This window comes from Enhydra lutris, unplaced genomic scaffold (assembly GCF_002288905.1).
Source record: "Enhydra lutris kenyoni isolate GAN:26980312 unplaced genomic scaffold, ASM228890v2 scaffoldscaffold15, whole genome shotgun sequence".
In the NCBI taxonomy this organism is placed as follows: domain Eukaryota; kingdom Metazoa; phylum Chordata; class Mammalia; order Carnivora; family Mustelidae; genus Enhydra; species Enhydra lutris.
In genome coordinates, this window is record NW_019154099.1 from 48,685,722 (window position 1) to 48,704,317 (window position 18,596).

The 18,596-nt window shown below is 48.8% G+C and overlaps 2 protein-coding genes across 2 annotated transcripts in view; one reads left to right on the top strand and one right to left on the bottom strand.

Moving 5' to 3' along the window:
* LOC111146959 (DnaJ heat shock protein family (Hsp40) member C3) overlaps nucleotides 1-11,966 on the top strand; it is a 62,013-nt gene extending 50,047 nt beyond the window's left edge. The window contains exons 10-12 of the mRNA XM_022502719.1: nucleotides 5,558-5,690; nucleotides 6,477-6,625; nucleotides 8,197-11,966. Coding sequence (XP_022358427.1) covers nucleotides 5,558-5,690; nucleotides 6,477-6,625; nucleotides 8,197-8,354 — 440 coding nt within the window. The 3' untranslated portion in view covers nucleotides 8,355-11,966. The remainder of the gene's footprint in view (nucleotides 1-5,557; nucleotides 5,691-6,476; nucleotides 6,626-8,196) is intronic.
* A 5,116-nt stretch (nucleotides 11,967-17,082) lies between these two features.
* Nucleotides 17,083-18,596, bottom strand: part of LOC111147092 (UDP-glucose glycoprotein glucosyltransferase 2) — a 197,626-nt gene continuing 196,112 nt past the window's right edge. The window contains exon 39 of the mRNA XM_022502981.1: nucleotides 17,083-17,314. Within this exon, the coding sequence (XP_022358689.1) occupies nucleotides 17,292-17,314 (23 nt within the window). The 3' untranslated portion in view covers nucleotides 17,083-17,291. The remainder of the gene's footprint in view (nucleotides 17,315-18,596) is intronic.

The window sequence follows — 18,596 nt, forward strand, 5'->3', positions numbered from 1 at the left end:
GCTGTAAATTCTCTATCCGGCATGTTACTTAGGTCTTTCTCACTTAGATCTGTGGCTATGGCCTTGTCTTCTTCTTTCATTTGGGATAAATTCTTCCGTCTTCTCATTTGTCGAGGTCTCTGTGCCTGTTTCTTTGTGTGAGGAAGTCAGCTCTGTCTCCTGTTCTCGAGGGGGATGGCCTTCTGAAGAAGAGGCGCTATAGTCCCCTGCCACGTAGTATCCCCTGTGCCCCAGGGCCTGCCGCTCCGGGGAGTGTGTCCAGGGTGTGCCCTCCTGTGTCCTGGCCTTTTTATCCTTCACGCCATCGTCTGCAGAGGCTCTGTTTGCCAGTTGTGGGCAGTGTTTGGTCCCTGGCCTGACTGTGCTGAGTTTTAACCAGATGTGCTCTGGTCGGCTTGTGAGATGTGACCTGTTGCTGCTGGAACCAGGGCCTCACACGACTCCCAGACGGGGAGCCGCGGTGCCGGCAGGAGTCGGTGCGGGTCTCAGGGAGGCCGCCCACCTGCTGGGACTGAGGCAGGCACGCCCGTGGTGGGCGCGTCTTCTGCAGCACAGTGTTGGTGGCGCTTGGTGTAAACAATTTAGGTGGCGAGTGTTGGCACTGCCCTGGTTCCTGCCGGTGGCTCTGTACTTACCCTGAGCCAGGGGGCAGGGAAATGGCATTGGCCACCAGTTCCTTTGTCCCCAGAGGGGTCTCTCTGTGAATGCTGCCTCTCCGGGACCCACTCTGAAATGGGCGAGTAACCCGCCTGCCGTGTGTCAGCGTGTTCTTCAGGCAGCTGTTTCCACGCCGTGTGTCCGCGGGCTGTCGGCTCTGCCTTCTCTCAGAGCGAGGTCGTGTCCTCGGAGCTCTCCCAGAGCCAGGCGCGCTGACCCCTGAAATCCCAGGCTTGAAGCCCCACTGGTTGTAAGAACTCAGAAAATTTGGGCCCTCTCGCTTTCCTAGCGAGTTGTCATGTAAAGCTGCCATTTTTTTCTCTAGTCCTTTTAAACTCCTTATTTCCATTTCATTATGTCCTTATTTTTTTTCCATTTGCTTCTGCTTCCTGGGCTGCTGCTCATTTCATCTGTACTTCTGTGATAGTTTCGATCTTTTTGAGTATTGACTACTCAATTTTTATCTTCTCTTTGTCTTTTTGCTAAGGTGGTTTGTTTTTTTTTTTTTAAGATTTTATTTATTCATTTGAGAGAGCAGAAGCAGGGGGGGAAGCAGAGGAGAGGGAGAAGCAGCCTTCCCACCAAGCAGGGAGCCTGATGTGGGGCTCGATCCCAGGGCCCTGAGATCATGACCTGAGCCGAAGGCAGACGCCCAACCATCTGAGCTACTCAGGTGCCCCTCTTTGTTGAGTTCTTATTCTGCTTTGTGAGTACCCTTAAAAGAGGTGATTGGATTTTTTAAAAAATTCAAGCCATAATGTCTGCTCAGAATTTTCATGTACTTGGCTGTTGTTCTGATGTATGTTCATCAGGCAAGTTTAGGTGCTCTCTTCCTGTTTCAGTTTAAAAACTGTCTTTGGATTGATGCTGTACTGTTTAAAACAAGATGGTCATAAAAGGACTTGGCTTACCTGCCCTCTTTGTCGGAAAGTGCCTTGGCTGTGTGTGTGTGTGTGTGTGCGCGTGCAACGGAGCACCAGGGGCGGGGCAGCCTTCTGTATGTAACAGTTGCCCTAGTCTCCGCTTCAGGTCGCACAGACATCCTGCCTCCTGCTAGAAGGGCCTCTCTACGGCCCCGCCCTCTCTGCTGCTCTGAGCCACACCGTGTCCAGGTCATCTGCTACCAGCCCGGCTGCTCCTTTGCTACCAAAGGGGTAGATCTTTTTGCACGGAGGGTGAGCCCCTCACCTTCAGAGCGCGCAGGGTTGCAGGGGGCTGGTTGCGGGGGCTCCTGACATCTGCTGCCCAAGACGATTTGCTCTTCTCTTTGTTTCCGTCTTTTCCCCAGTAAGGCCTCTGCTTTAACTCACCGCCCGGCTCTGGATTTCATGGTTCTTACAATATGCAAAGGATAGAAGCTGTCACTGTAGGGTGAACCCATACACCCAGAAAGTGTATTTTCTGGCACTTTCTGTGATTTCTTTTTGCCATTGAGCTTTCTCACGGTTTGCTTCCCCCTCATCTTGGATTCAGCTGACACGAGCTCATTTTAGCAGACCTGGTGTGGACTGTTTTGCAGGGTGCTCAGGAGGAGGAGATTGGTATTCTGTGGGCATATTATACTGGGGTCTGATGTGCTCTTTAAAAGGCCCCGAGTCCCTGTCCTGAGAGCAGACTTCGCGGGGAAGGAGGATGGGAGCAGGGAGCAGCTGTTCCGAAGCTGTGACAGCTGCTCGGGTTTACTGATGTCAGACTGCGGCGCTGCGGGCTCCGAGGCTATGGTGCGCGGCCGTGCGATTCCAGGTATGTTTTGAAGGGAAGCTGATCTGGGATATGCTAATGGACTGTGGAGTGGAAGGGGGCAGTCATTTGCAGCCGTGCACATCTGTCTTTGAAATGCCGCTTCTGCCCTGGGGAGCTGCAGGCAGGCTTGAAGTGGGGAGGACTGGTTCACGGGAAGACTTGCCTGTGGGCCTCGCTGTTCCACTAGTTGCCAGAGTGAGCGGCGCTTTACTCGCCGGACTCTCCTGCTCGGGTCCTTCCGTGTGTTTACATTCCGGGTGGAACCGCTTTTCCTTGGTGAGTTCCAGGTCTGCCGCAGAGATCTCCAGTGCCCGGGGGCTGGGCTCTGCATCTCTTCGTGGACCCCGCAGCCTCTGCTTGGGCACAGTTGCCACTCAGCTTCGAGGCTGGTTCTCGGCCCCGTGGGGTGTGGCTGCTGTGCCGCTCGCCCCCGAGGGGGACTTCGCCATCTCACAGACCCTCGGTGGTTGGCCAAAAAGAATGGCTCCCCAGTCTGCTGGGGCTTCTACTTGGATGGTGGTTTTCTCTGCTTAGGTTTATTAATTATTAATATCCCATTTGCTTCCTCTCTTTCAGAAATTTAGGAAAATTTCTGGTCTGTTTTTAGTGCTGCCACGGTTCCATAATCATCTTGTCCTTTCGGTGGGGGAGTGGGATGGAAGGGAGGCGCACTCCTGTGCTTCCTTGTTTGCACTGTTCCTTAGGAAGAACTGAGCGGGGGAATATGGAAGAAAAAGGATTTGGGAAGTTTTTTTTAGGTTCAGAGGATAGAAAATGAATTGGCTAATATGTAATAGATTTTTTTTTTCAGGGTCTTAATATTTCTAACTTATTCTACTTTGTGTGGTTGCTTAATTACAGTATAGGAGAAACATAATTGGATGTTACTTACTTTTTCTTTAAAGATGACTCCTTGGAGGGTAGAATCTGAGAAAATATAATTAAAAATGATCTATCTCATTTATGTCTATGGGAAGTTTTAACATCACCCATACTAAGTTTCTAATTAAATTACCTACCTGTAATGATGTGAATGTAGGAAACAACCTTATATTTTTTTCTGGATTGGGAAAAATGTGTCCACTTTAAGTTTTAATAAAAGAATAGGATATAGAAGCCTGCTTTGAAGGAGATACTCTGAACATTTAAGAATGAAAATATGTTTTAAATGTAGAGTTTGCATAAATAGCAAAATTGCATATATTGAAACATTTTCCTCTTGTATCGAATTCCTTCAAAGTACATTTCCTTACTAGCTTGCGATACTGAGTGCTATGGGTAGTAGTTGTTAATTTAAACCTCACTGCTATGACAGTTTTGTGTACTAAATTGGAAGGGTATTTTAAGCTGTCACTGTGAGTTGGAGGGCTGTAGTAATGTTTCATATTTTTATTATTAATGCATTGAGGCAGGACTTAGAATAAAAGCTTGAAATGTGTGTCACTCCCCCTCCCCACCCTCCAGCCATGGACCAGAGGTAGTATTGGTTCACTTTTCTCTGTAGTTCAGGCAAATTTCAGTCATTCTCCCTTAATCTGCGGGGGATCCCTTTCAAGACCCCCAGTGGATGCCTAAAACTGCAGATCATATCCAACCTGAAATATACTGTTTTTTTCTTACCCATATATACCCATGATAAAGTTTAACTTATAAATTAGGCATAGTAAGAGATTAATAGTACTAGAATAATTATACTGTACTAAAAGTTATGTGAAGGTGGTCTCTCTCAAAATATCTTATTGTCCTGTACTCATCCTTGTTCTTGTGATGATGGGAAACGGCTGATGTCTGTGTGATGAGATAAAGTGAGGGGAAGGACTAGGCATTGTGACGTGGTATTAGGCCGCTATTGACCTTCTCGCAGTTTGTCAGGAGGACCATGTGCCTCCCTGAATCCCTTCCAGGATGAGCCGTGGCCAGTACGAATCCTCAGACATGTTATCCAGAGAGATATTTTCCCTATAGTGAAATGCACTCACATAAAAACTAGAATTCGGACCTAACAGTCCCTTATTTGAGATGTCTGCTCCTCAAGACCACTCCCAGATTTGGGGACTTAGTAGGACTCGTGGGACTCAGCACACAGTTGGACTCAGGCTGAGATTTATTCTACTGAAAGGACACAGAGTAACATCAGGAAAGGGAAAAGACACATGGCACAAACTCCAGAGAAAAGCAGTAGAGGATTCCAAGAGTCTTTCTCTTTGAAATGATAGGACAAGCTGTAATTCCTCCAGACGTGCAAGGTGCTGTCTGCCGGGGAAGCTCGCTGGAGCGCCAGTGCCCGGGACATTCATGAGGGGTCAGTCAGCCGGGTACCTCCTGCCGTGCCAGCACCCAGATTCCCAGAAGGAAAGACGATGTTTCACATAAACGACATTATCTGTACAAACATTGAGGCCTTTCTTGAGGCCTTTTTTCATTGAGCCATTCTTACCAGGAAATGGTGGGAACGCTCCTGAAGGCCATCTTCTGAGATGCCGGCCAGGACCAACCTTGCCAGCAGGCCTTTCGAAGGGTAACAGTCTCAGGCTTGCTATGTTGACTCTTTTCTACGTGACTTAGATCTCCTGATGCCTTGTGTTCTAGATATTCAGGTATTCTGAAAAAGGCAAAAGCTGTGATGTGGATTGTTATCAGACATCCCACACCAGGACAGTGCCATCTGCTTTGATCAGGAGCTTAAAAACAGCATGTTTGTAATAGTTCCTGTTGAAATCCCTAGGACTTAGACATTCTGATTGCTGGTGGTTCTCCTTGCCCCCTTTCTAAGCCTCTGATTCTTCTGAATTGTGGACCTGTAGCTGATAGTGCAGATTTCCTTTCCATGGTCTTATTTTCCTATGTAATGATCAGTTCAGTCACAGTGATGGAAAGGCTGCCTTGTGTCAAGTATGGATATGAAGGTGTGCTGCAGGGAAGGTGGGCGAGTAAACAACAGTGAGTTTTATTGAATGGGAGGAAAAGGCTACCTAAATTCAGCCTTAATTATGCCTTTTATAAGTTGCCTAACAAAATCGTCACCATCTCTTAGGCTCTTAGCAGTAATGGCGAGAGTGAGGAGGCTGGGACCGTGACTTGAGTATCAGCCTGACAGGAGAAGTAGAGGTTGTAAGTTACGGTTCCTTTAACAGCGTTATCTTAAACCTTGTGACAGCTATTCAGGATTACGAAACTGCACAGGAACACAATGAAAATGACCAGCAGATTCGGGAAGGTCTAGAGAAGGCACAGAGGCTATTGAAGCAGTCACAGAAACGAGATTATTATAAAATCTTGGGAGTAAAAAGGTGAGTTATTTAAAATTTACATTGTTGTTTTCTTTTTTCCTCCTCTGATTGAATTCCTTACTTTATGTAATTTCGGTCCGGGATTAAACCTAACCATCTTTCACATCGTAACCATCAGACAGCTGTTTTGTTACAGGTAGATTTCTTTAAAGAGACCAGGACTGCAAGGATGGGGGAATTAGTAGTTGGTGACAGAGGGATGACACTGTAGCATGAGTAGGCCCTAGCCTAGATTTTTTGGGAAGGGTGAAAAGGAGTGAGCTTTCTTTTGGTGGGACAGGAGAGGGAAAAGCAAACTTCTTCAGGCCTAAGAATAAAGTGGCACTTCGAGAATTAACTTAGAGGCACGGAGAGACAAAAGCAAGGTAAATGGTACAAGATCCACCTTCTCTGAGCAAGGGAACCACCAGTCTTTCAATCAAAGGTCCGACCAGAACGAAGGAAACCAGAAGCAAAACAGGAGTGTGGTTCAGAGTCACAGTTAGCTCTTAATGCCAGGAATTGTTACCAGGTAGGTTGGACATTCAGAAAGTTTAAAAATGGGTCTGTGAGATTTATTTTTTTAAGAGAAAACTGCAAAGATCAAAAGTAATTTCTTCCCATTGAGATTCTGAAGCAGCTTGAATGATCCCCCAGAAGCGCACATTAGGCACTCGGCCGTGGTCACACTGGCGCGGCCGGGAAGAGCAGGCCGCGGGGCTGCGCGCGGGATCGTGACTGTCTGAGTCTCGGGGGCGGTGAGGTGGCACTTCTTGACTAATGAGCGTTAATCTTAATACTGCTCAGAAACGCCAAAAAGCAAGAAATCATTAAAGCATACCGAAAATTAGCTCTGCAGTGGCACCCAGATAACTTCCAGAATGAGGAGGAAAAGAAAAAAGCGGAGAAGAAGTTCATTGACATAGCGGCTGCTAAAGAAGTTCTCTCGGATCCAGGTACGGGTCTCTGCAGGCGGCCGAGTCCCCCAGCGGTGACTTACTAGCTCTGCTCTTCGCTGAGCTGGGGCGGAGGCAGATGCGGGCGCCGGGCGGGCGCTCCCCCGCCTCGCAGCTCCGGGAGTCCAGCCCCAGGCCCGCCCCCGCCACACTCCGGCCCTCGCCCTCGTGGGCCCCGCGCGGTGGGGGAGCGGCAGACACGGAAGCAGGAGGCCCGGTTTGACGCCCCCCTTCCTGCACAAGCGACCAGAGACGAGTCTCCGCGCTCCCACCTGCGACAGGAAAGCACCACAGTGAGGGAGAGGTTCTAGGTTCCCTCCACCTCCCCAGACCGATGACGAATTCTTCCTCGGGAACCTGGAGGAGCTTGAGTAGGGAGCCGGGATGCCAGGCTGGAACGTACCCCCAGCCCGGGTGGGGGCTGCCTGTCCTCTGTGTTCCCTGGGGATCTTGCCCCAAGTCCGGTGTTCGTTAGCTTTCCTGGTTGCTGGAAATGCTGTTATCGTGTGCTGAAAGGGCCTGGAAATGAGAGAGAAGGCGAAGAAATTAGGTAATACTGAACAATGTTTAGACATTTCCAGGGGGAATTTAAGGTAAACTAATAACTACTCCTTTTTTATGTCTTTCGGTGTCAGCAGGAGCTAGGACTTGAGCTAGACAAATTCATCAGAAATAGAAGGAAATCACATCTTATACCCATTTGGCAAATCTTTTTTGAACATCTGCTTAAGCTCTGGAATCGAAGCTCTGTGGTCCTCTGCTCTCCCGCATAACCCCACAAGAGAGGCAGACACGCACTTAGGGAGCCCGGCGGGATGGTCCGTTCTCGAGCTCAGCAGAGGCTTGTCCCTGCCATCCTCTGTCTGTCCCCTGAGCTCGGGGGACGGACGGTCACAGAAGCTTCAAGAACTGCCCTTGCAGTCGCTACGAGTTCTTTTGTGTTGTCACTTTTTCTGAGCCCCTGTTTCTGCTTTAAGGAGGAAATCGTTCTCTTGGTCTCTGAGGATTAGTCTCCCTCCTGCCCCCGCCGCAGCGTTCCTCTGTCCCATTTGTCAGCCTTAGTCTTGGTCTCATCAGGGACCTTCCTCGGGACTGCCGCACAGGCGGCCTCCTGAGCTGTGGCCGGGAACCTTACCCCTGCTTGGATCCAAGACCGAGGCCCAGGAAGCCAGTCAGACGCTTGGAGGGCTGGTGAGGTTGGGACTGCATTGCTGGGGCCAGGATGGGGACGTGGCTCTTTGATCCTAAGCCTGGGACTTCTGGAGCGCTCCTCCTCCGCAGTTATTTTTTTCCCAGAGCAGATTTTCCTTGGGTAGATGCTTGTGAGGCGAGAAGATTCAGGGGGCCCGAATCTGTGACTTGGCGCTGCCGGCCCTGAACGTGGCCCCTTCTCCGGGATGGGCCTCCTCTAGGCTTTCTCCTGAGACCACCACTGGGAGCTGGCTGGGGGTGGGAGAGCCCAGATGTGTGTGTCAGGCCCAGCCCCTTGTGGTGAGAGGAGAGGCGGGAGTCCTCCCCCAGCCCAGTGCTTAACGAACACCTGCGTTCTGATGCGCGCATTTCTTTCCTAGAAATGAGGAAGAAGTTCGACGACGGAGAAGACCCGCTGGACGCGGAGAGCCAGCAAGGAGGCGGCGGCAACCCTTTCCACAGGAGCTGGAACTCATGGCAGGGCTTCAATCCCTTCAGCTCAGGCGGACCTTTTAGATTCAAATTCCACTTCAATTAAACCAGCTGTTTTTCTGCTCATCTTCCTTAATTTTTTTAAAGATTAAACACAAAGAAACCTTGTTCCAGGATCCTAATGAAAAAAAAAAAAGAAAATTCAAATCTTTTAATTTGTCCATGACCAAAGAGTTATTTTAATAGGAAAGATCGTTTTATCCATTTTAGACTGGAGGCTGGTAGGTGCTTGGAGGCAGGGAGGCGGAGGCCGGTTCTGTGTCAGGCAGAGCAGACCCTGTGAACCGCGGAGGGTCTGGAAGGGTCTGTGGTGGGCGCGCCTGTGGCGGGGCCATGGCACAGGCCGCGGGGGAGCCGCCCGGCAGAGGACAGCAGTGCCGACGTGGGTGCAGAGCCCCAAGCTCGTGTTTTAGGATTCGCAAAGAGAATGCCATCATTTTGAGTCGTACGTTCTTAGGGACGCCTTCGCCTTAGCTTCCGGTCGTGCAGTCACTCGCAAATACCTGTTAAGTGACAGAGCCTCGCGGCCACACGCATTTCTATCTCCGCCGGCCTGAGCGCGGTGGCCGCAGGAGGAGGGACGGAGCCTTTGAGAAAACCTGCTGCCAGGTGGTAGTGGCGCTGCGGGTGTAGACTCTGGGTGGACGTGCAGCGTGTCTTCTGTGTCGGGCACCTGCGAGAGAACACGAAGACCGCGGGCGCAGACATGACGTAGGTCCAGATCAGAAAGCAGTGCTGTCACCTGAAACAGGCTTGCGGCGCAGAGTGAAATGCTCCAGCCCTTGTCGTGAGTCGCGCGGAAGTGCCCGCAACAGGACTGCCTGAGAAACGGAAAGTGGCCCAGTTGACAGAGAAAACGCGACGCTCCCCACTTTTAATAAAGGCGGCGGGGCGGCTTCTCGGCCGTCCCGGCCGACCCTCTCGGACCGCAGTCCCCTACTGTGGCTGTCTGAGGCCCGTGTTAGACAGGAGGCCCGCCCCGACCCGCCCCCGATGCCTCTGGTGGTCCCTAGAAAAAAATCCACGTTTACAAATGCGGTCCGCTCCGGCTGCATTTCCACCATCAAGAAGGCATCTCTTCCGGAGAGCCCTTCTTTTAAGAGACGAACTTATTCAGTCTTTGGATACTGGATAATTTTTTTCCCTAAAAACTGAGTGTTAACTTTAATCAAGAACATTAAATATTTACAGAACTACTGATGCTGCATTTAAACTCTAAGAGAATTACTTTAGTCAAGAATTACTACTTTCATTCTGGAAAGGTTTCTTGTTTTGGCCTCAGAGCATTCTGATGAGTATGGGTCTAATATTGTTTTTCTGAAATCAAGCATTTTAATTTCCGTGGCGGGAGGGGTCCTGGCCACAGCAGCAAGCACAGAGCCTTTCCTTCCACAGTCCTTCTGAAATATACGTGGAGAAATTTCTCTAAACGGAGGGAAAAAAGTCACATAGTTGAACTGAGCAAAACGCCTGTGTGCTTTCTGCATCCTATTTAGAAGTCTGTTTCGTACCAATAAACTTAATGCATTTTGAAAATTAGTGAATAGTTTGCAGCTTTCCTTTTAAGGTCTCAAAATTCAAGCCAGTGGTGAAAGGATCTCTGAGGGAAATTCCGTTTTGTTTCTTTTATCCTAGCAATCTCATGACTCCATTACATCAGCAATGTTGTTTGCCAGCCTGGTTCTTTGGCACATGATGTCACTGTGACCGTTTTGCAGTCTAGCAGTGGCCTCTACCTACTTTTAAAGTAAGAATTTTCACACAGAATCCGAACAGTAATAGGAAATCACTTGCCTTTCCATTCAGAGAAGACGACGAGAAGTCACCGCAAGGAGCCGGGGGGAGGACGGTGGTGGGCTGGCCGGTGGGAGCTGCGTCCTGGGTGCTGGTTACGTCGCTTACTGTCAGGCGCTGCCCAGACGGCTGCTGGCGTGACTTTGTCCGTACCGGTAATAAACCGGCAATAAACCTGTGATTCCCATCCCTGAAATTGTACCGCGGACTCAGATTAGTCACCGTAACTGAAATGTGTGGTTACTCGCTGGTCCTCAGTGCAGAGAGGAGCTATGTGCCAAGTGCCAGCGCCACAGAGAGACTTGAGGACAGTTGCCGGCCTGGAAGTCTGGCCCTGCCGTGCCCCGGCCCTGAGAGAGGCTCCGGGAGCGGAGGGCCAGGCCTTTGTGCCGCCGTCCTGCTGGGACAGGTCGTCCAACGGTGGACCGCACGGGACTGACAGGCATTTGACTTGCTTTTGGGTTCCTTCCACTTGCCAGTCTCCTGGCTCTTGTTTCTGGGGCCTGCAGCTGCCCAGTAAATGGCTCTTTCTGGAAAAGTGAAATCACAGGGGTACCTAGCCTTAGCTGTAGGAGATTCCTTTCTTAAACTCCTTCCTTGCTTTTTGGAAAGCTTCTGAAATGGAGTATCACTTGTCTGGACATTGTGGATATTTTCCACAGCAGCACGTATTAAACACATCAGCCTAAAAACACGAGAACGTTCTAAAAGGAGAATAAATTTATTGCCCATTTTTGAAACTCTTTCTTGGCATGGATAAATGAAAACTTGAAAACGAAAACAACTGTAATAGTTTACTACTGTGAACTGGAGGGACGTAATGCTAACTTTAAAACATCTTTCTCTTCGGTCAGTATTAAAAATGTATCTTTAATCAGTATGAAAACAACTTTTTTGGACTCTGATAATGGAATGTAAAAACTACCCATATATATTTTTTTTTTAAAGGGGAAAATAACCAAGTAGGAAAAAAGTTAACAGAATTAACAATTTGAAATTGGCATCATTTCCTATTCATGATGGAAAATGGAAGATTTCACTTCAAAGGCATGAAAACGGTCAGAAGTTGTGACATTTGCCATGAAAAAAATGCGTAAGATGCTTGAGTTAAAAACGCTTCCTCAGTCAGGCTGGGTTGGAGCTGCCTCCCTTTAAGCACAGGGCGCTGGCAAGGGCCTCGCGAAAGCTGAGTGCCAACCGTGCTGTGACCTAGCGAACTCCATGCAACTTAATTGAATGTAGTGACTTTCCCGTACTTATAAAGGAAGGAGGAAGGCAAATGCTAATATGTCGGCAAATAATATCCTTATTCTAAATCAGATCATTCCTTTTGTTAGTAGCAGAGTCTGTTCTGCAATTGCAAATGATATTAATAGGTGGATTTCTTTTTTAAATGGATGATCTCATTTGCTGAATGATTTAAGAGTACAGTTAGCCACCGCGTGGCTTTATGTATAGTGACAGGTTTTGCACTGGTCTGCGGTGGCCTCTTGCCTGCAGTGGAAAGCAGAGTGTGGAGGAAGAAAACATGGAGATGTTTGGGAAGTTAAACTACTACTCCGACTGTAAGGCCTATTGCTGGTTCTGAATGAGACAAGACTAATTTAATCCATCTCAATTTAGTGTTTTAATAGAGAAAATTGAAATGGGTCTGATATGTCTGCAAATATGGGTACTATTTTTATGCCTGTGTATTTTCACATTTAATAAAAATATTTATGGTCAAATCAGTATTTTCTTGCTTTCGATTCATGAGAAGTCTACCTTCCAACTTTGCTTTGCATGTGGTCCGGAGCTGGGGTGACAGGAGGGCGGCTCCTGTGTGTGGAGCTGAAGGAAGGTCTGAGCACAAAAAGAAATGGTTAAAACCTCTTGACCCCAATGTCCTAGGATAGTTAGGACTTTAAGTGGACAGTTCTTTGGTTTCAATACTATTAAAATCTAATATTTAAATTGGCTTTGTTTGAAGCCTTTGGGTTTTATACCATAATTTGTACATTTCTGTAAAAGTCTTAAAAGAGGTGTGCTTGGGGGTGAGGGGAATACTGTTTATCTCAGAGTTCTTTATTTCTTTTTAAGTAATCTCTACACCTAACATGGGGCTTGAACTCACAACCCTGAGATCGGATGTCACATGCTCTACCGACTGAGCCAGCCAGGGGCCCGTCCCAGATTCCTAACTACACACCCAAGCAACTTTCTTCTCAAGTGTTCCGCACACCCTAAAATTAAAGGACTAGAACACTTACTTAGAACCTTCTCAGAAAGTGCACTGTTTCCAAATTCCTATGAAAATTCCCCAGGCGTGAGGGCTGCCAGAAGGGAGACGAAGGACAGATCCATTTTCTCTTCCCAGGTCCTCGGGACTGCGAAGGAGCTCTCCTAAGCAACATTTCACCATGGGAAGTTTTTCTTAGGATTTTACTAACTCTCCCTGTCACCTATGGCAGTGTTTTGTTTCCTGTGGTTTAATGCCTTTTATTATCTCAAGTTCCTAAGACCTCACGAAAGTGGAAATTGTACAGTTTCGGTGCAGGCAAAATAGCACGTCGTCCTCCTCCCGAAGGCGCTCTGCTACACGGACACGCGGCAGGTGGGTGGGGGCGTGGCCTCTACGTCAGGCCGCCCGCGCTTCCCGCGGGCCCACTGCACCGCAGACGACAGGATCACGAGTCCCAGACCCCACGGCGTCCGCGCGCGCTTGCCCGACAGACGGCTGTAGGACACGATGAACGGGTCGTCAGGAAACCGTGCAGGCGGACAGACCTCAGGGAGCACTTCTGCATTAAGTGTCAATGGAGGCCAAAGCCCGCCACCGTGCTCTAGGACCGGAGCCCCAAAGCCCTTTATGGGGCCTACAAACTCCCCTGCGTGACCCTGGGCCTCCCCCCACCCCCAGCCCTCCTCCTCCTCCTGGCTGGCGTGCTGCTCCCTAAGTTTCATCCCCGATGTCCCTCCCTGACACGTGGCCCTTCGTAACAGTTTCATTTGGATATTTATTGAACGCCATTTACTCTGGTCTGGTGACTTCAAACGGACACATAGTAGGTACTTAAATAGTCACTGGACTGGTCCAGTTTACGGAGGCTTCTATTTCGGCCTTCCTCGGATGAAGCCTTTTAGAAACAAACATTTGCTGGCAGCCGCGGACTGAGGGAAGACAACGGAAAAGGCTCTGCCAGGGGGCGCGTTAACAACTTCCGGACGGGAAGGCGTCTGCTCCCCCAGACCCGACTGTCCAGCGCGCGGATTAACGCGGATTAACGCTCACCTCACAATTCACCTCCCTCAGCAGGGGTGGTGCCCTGTTATTCCTTCTCCGCCTTCTCCCCCAGTTTTGAATTAAACATGAGGTAGATCTTTGTCTTTCAAATGTTTTCATTTTGAACCGGTCTTTTAAAATTTGAGTAATTCTGATTCCCTCAATTCTAATTAAAAACTTTACATTTTAAAGTGAAACCATAGCAGGTAGGAAACAAGCCTGATATAGTTGCGCGTGTCCACGAGATCAAAGCAGCTTTTAAAATTCAAGTAATTAAGAACTGGAGGGAACATTATTTCCCAAATCTGGAATCTTTGGACAACATTATTAACGGTACCTTTTAAATTACGAGGTTCCACTCTGGAATGTCCCAGCGAACAGAAGTTTACGTTTGCTGATCTGAGCTTTATGAACCCGCCGCAAGCCGGGAGCCACTGTCCCATTTCCAGGAACCTCCGGACTCCAGGGCAGTGGCAGCCTGGCCGGCACCACGACCACACACCGCTGGGCCTCACGGCTGCCTCTAAGCGGAGCCCCGGCCGTCAAGGCCTTGGGTCTTCCTGCCGCCCCTCCCTCGCTGCCACCGAAAGTAAGATTTTAACAAACCAACCGGCTCTCTCGAAGCGAATGGGCTGCCTCCATTCTGCCAAGTCAGGCGAGAGAAGCAGGCGGGGCTGGACCGTAGCCTCCGCTTCGTGGTCCTGAGCCCGACTCCTCGGCACCTTTCATCCCTGGGGCTGAGACCCGTGGGGTCCTTTGGCGAATAGTCCCACTTGTTCTAGCGGAAGTTAAATGTCATTAATTTTCTTCTGCTGCCCCCTAAATGTCACTAACTTCTTTGAGATACGGCAGCAAAGAAGAAGATGGTCTTAGCCACACTTTAGTCACTGAAGGATACTGACCAGCGTCTACCTACAAAAGCCCCTTCTGGGGCAGGGGCAGCGGGCGGGCCGCTTCCCGGGGGCCGGAGTCAGGAGCTCGCTCCCACTTGTGTCAGACCACATTTCTCCCACTAAAGAAAAGCCTGATTTTATCGGTCACTCCCGGCTGAGATGGCGCACGTGTTTTCTCTCTCTCGCTCTCGGCTCCACTGTCCTCTGAACTGGATACCGGGAGCCAAGGATGGCTACTTTTTTTTTTTAAAGATTTTATTTATTTATTTCACAGACAGAGATCACAAGTAGGCAGAGAGGCAGGCAGAGAGAGAGGAGGAAGCAGGCTCCCTGCTGAGCAGAGAGCCCAATGCGGGGCTCGATCCCAGGATCCTGGGATCATGACCTGAGCCGAAGGCAGAGGCTTTAACCCACTGAGCCACCCAGGCGCCCCAAGGATGGCTACTTTTAAAAATCTAACCTTTTGAACATAAGCTTCTGAGTGGTACAAAGACTGGATGGTCTTCAGTCTCGTAGTTTGGGTTTACTTGATGCCTAAAGCTTACAGGTCTTTCCATGATAAGTTCAAAATCTCCTACTTCTTGAATCAACTGTTGACCATTTCCTTTAAGGACCGGGCGACCTAAGTGGATTATAACTTCTCACGGAAAGTGTTTTCTTTTTCTCTCAGGATTTGAGTTTTGTTAGCGCGTGCTAGGGGGCCTGCACCTGATCCAGAACAGCCACGAATGCCCCCGGGCTACGTCTCAGCGCTTCAGCTCAGTGCCGCTGGTGGCTTTCTCTGTGAGGGCTGCAGTGCGCATCCTGGGTCCCTGACAAGGGCGGACTTTTGTATCGCACAGCAGTCTATGCGCACTTGACACACAAATTTAAAAATGAGCCATTTTATAAAAGAATCTCCCTATAAAGAAGCATCTTATTAATAAATGATTTTTAGAACTTTAAAAATGTATTCTTTTGGGACGCCTGGGTGGCTCAGTTGGTTAAGCGGCTGCCTTCGGTTCAGGTCATGATCCCAGTGTCTTGGGATCGAGTCCCACATCGGGCTCCTTGCTCTGCAGGGATCCTGCTTCTCCCTCTGACACTCTGTCTGCCCGTGCTCTCTCTCTGACAAATAAATAAAATCTTTAAAAAAAAAAATGTATTCTTTTTAAGTGGGCTCCACACCCAACACGGGGCTGGAGCTCAACCCTGAGACCAAGAGTCACAGGCTCTACCGACGGCCAGCCGGGCACCCCCTCGATCTGGATTTTTAGCCACAAGCTCTCTCATCTGGAAATGAGACACGGACACTGTGCCCTTCAAATCACAACATACAAACCCGAAGGGGAGCATCAAGACCGTTTACAGTACTCTGCAGTTTCAGCTTCTGCTCCGTGAAATGCGAAGTCTGGCACAGCGGAGATGGCAGTCACAGGCATGGGGACCGGGCGCCTTCGTCTAGCCCCTCCTTCCCCCCACAAGAGTCTCACGGAAGGGAAAATCAGCTGACAATAAAGGAAAGCAAAGCGCCATCTTACCATCAGGTGGGGATTCTGCCCTAAACGCCAGAGCGCCCCTCGGTCAGCTGGGCCGCCGAGAAGGGCCGCTGCCTCTCACCAAGCCCGGAGTTGTGTGAGTCCGACAGCACCGTGGAGCCCGCCAGCCCGGGCTGCGCCACCCTCCGGCCTTCCACAGCCTCCCTCGGGATCCCTGGAGCTCACAGGAATCTTCTGGTTCCGCAGGGGAGGCCACACCTGGAACACTCCATTTTATCACAGACAGATGGGAACAAGTGACAAAGGGAGGGTGACCAGGAGAGGGAGAGCTCTTGTGACTTCCAATTAGGAATGACGGAAGCAGCTGGGAACAGGGCGGCTATTTTCAAATCCTCGACGGGCCGGGCTGTGCTGCCGCCGAACAGAGGAGGGCTAGACCCGTTCAGAAGAGCTCAGAGAACAAGAGGAGAGACTCCGTAGGCAGCTCTGGCTCACTGTGGAGCTCAGAGGGACCTGCCCGTCTTCGGAGGCAGACCGCTCCCTGTGGCCTGGCCGGGTTCCCAGGTGTCCCAGGCTCCACCGGACGGGGCCTGCGAGGGGGTCTGCCTCGGTGGCTGCGGCTAAGCTCCGTGAGACGTTTCCCACACCACACTCGGCAGCAGATCCCAGGGAGAGCCCCTTACACAACCACGACCGCCCATGCTCAGCCCAGCCCTATCGAATCAGCTTCTTCAGGGGACGGGGTTCAAAAGACACCGAGGTCTCTTCCATTCCCACGATCCAGATTCTAGAATAGATGGATAGTTTTTGTACACTGACGATTTCTATGCATCTATGATTAATACACAGCAGGAAAACAAACTTCATCTTCTTGGTTTCTATAAAAGTGACTACTTGATACTTCTTTTTATACTCCTTCTTTAAAAGCATACATACCTCATAAGCCCATGAATGTAATTTTCTCAAAGATTAGAAACACTAAGAAAATAGAAATACAGCATAGAATTGTATCATATCGCTTAAGATGAATAAATGATTATAGTATAGTACCACACTTCTTTCATTTTAAAGTAAGTTATAAATTGGCTTAATTTTTTTTTATTATTCAGAGGTAACCATGAGTCCTTTTCCTTTCTCAGAAGAAAAAAACACAAGAGATTTCTCTAATTTTAAGTGCGTTTGCTATTAAAGAAATATGGGTGCACGAAGAGGGAAAACACAGACGGAGTTGGTTTGCTACATCCCCGTGAGGACCAGCTAGTCCGCTTATGTTCTACTGGGCGATCTGGCAAAGTACCACTTTAACGGGTGAAAACCCAGTGTTTCAAGCAATAAAGAAAAAAAATCTAGTTTTAAATACTAGATGGTCATTTTTTATATAACTTAAACTTATTCAATACATTACGTACATGTATTTTTAAATAATTAATATTATTTAAATTGAAGAATATGTCACTGATCTTTAATGAAATTTCCAAAAGTCTTCGCAGTAGTTCCACACTTCCCCAGCAGGTGGCAGATTTCTTCTCATTCTGTCTTCCTCCTGGAAGCCAGTGCTAGAGCTCATCATGCGTCAAAACTGTAGAGGAGGAAAATGTACTGAGTTATTGAAATCTTGAACATCAGATTCACTCATTAGCTAACTCCCACCAAAGTAAGAGATACGGAAAAAGCACAGCTGCTGACTGAGGATCCTTTCGTTCGTTTGGTACCTATTTACTTATGGGAAAGGAAATTAGTTCCTTGTACATGATGGCACTTACTATATCGTATCACAAACGCTTAACATTTTATCACCTAGAAGGGGGTTCTCATGAGTCTAGTAGGGCAAGGACCACATCTTTTTTGATGTCTGTTATCTCTGAAACCTAGCACACTGCCTGGCCATGGAAGCCCTGAAAAATCCTGATCGTTCACTCGGTGCGCACCAAGAGCCTACTGTTAACATAACGGACCGACAGAGAGCAGAAGCCACGCGTGGTCCTCCTCGGAGGCGGCAGAGACGGAGCGCTCCAACACGGACAGATGCTGACACGGCCGTGAGAGGATCAGTCCTAGCCAAGACTCCTGGAGACCAAAAGGGTCTCGCATCACTGAGGTGTCACACACGAACTAATTTTAAAACACTGATATTTAAAGTGACATTTTCAGGCAGAAATGAATGAAAGTACAATTTAAATGCATCCTATTCCACAGTTCGAGATGTTAGACTATGTTTCTCTCTTTACTAAATTCCACTTGAGAGATAATAAAGAAATACAAAAGGGAGCAACAGTAATGAGAATGGGGGAAGTGGTTATGAGACATCATTGGAGCAGAGTTATGAATGAATTTCTAAAAATGGAAGACAGAACATAGAGCTGATACACGACCACATGGCGGGGAAGAGGAGGTGATTTTTCCAACAGAAGAGAACCTCCTGACAGCAAACACTGGTGGCACGTGAGTGAGAATGTGAAGCAGTAACTGAAACACTGTCAGGAAAATCTGTGCCTCTCAGCCTCCCACTCTCATTCTGTCCCCTGCATTTCACAGGGAATTGGTCAGGCTGTTTATTACAAGACAAAAAGGAGAAAATGACTTTTGGAAGAAAAACTCAACAACCTACTGAGAGAGCGACAGAGAGACAGAGACTGATTTTCATATGAGTGTCAATGCTCTTGAATAAAATGCCATCATTTTGGCTTTTGGCCAGGCTGGTGTGTAGCATGACCTTTATCTGTTCCATGCCGCCCGTATGTCCAGAGAGGAATCTGTCAATTCTGCACATGCTAATGTACCCAGAGCTACTGATGAACCCTCCCACTCAGGGAAGAAGCCTATTGGAAAACCAGACATTTTGACACAGAGAAGACCCTTGC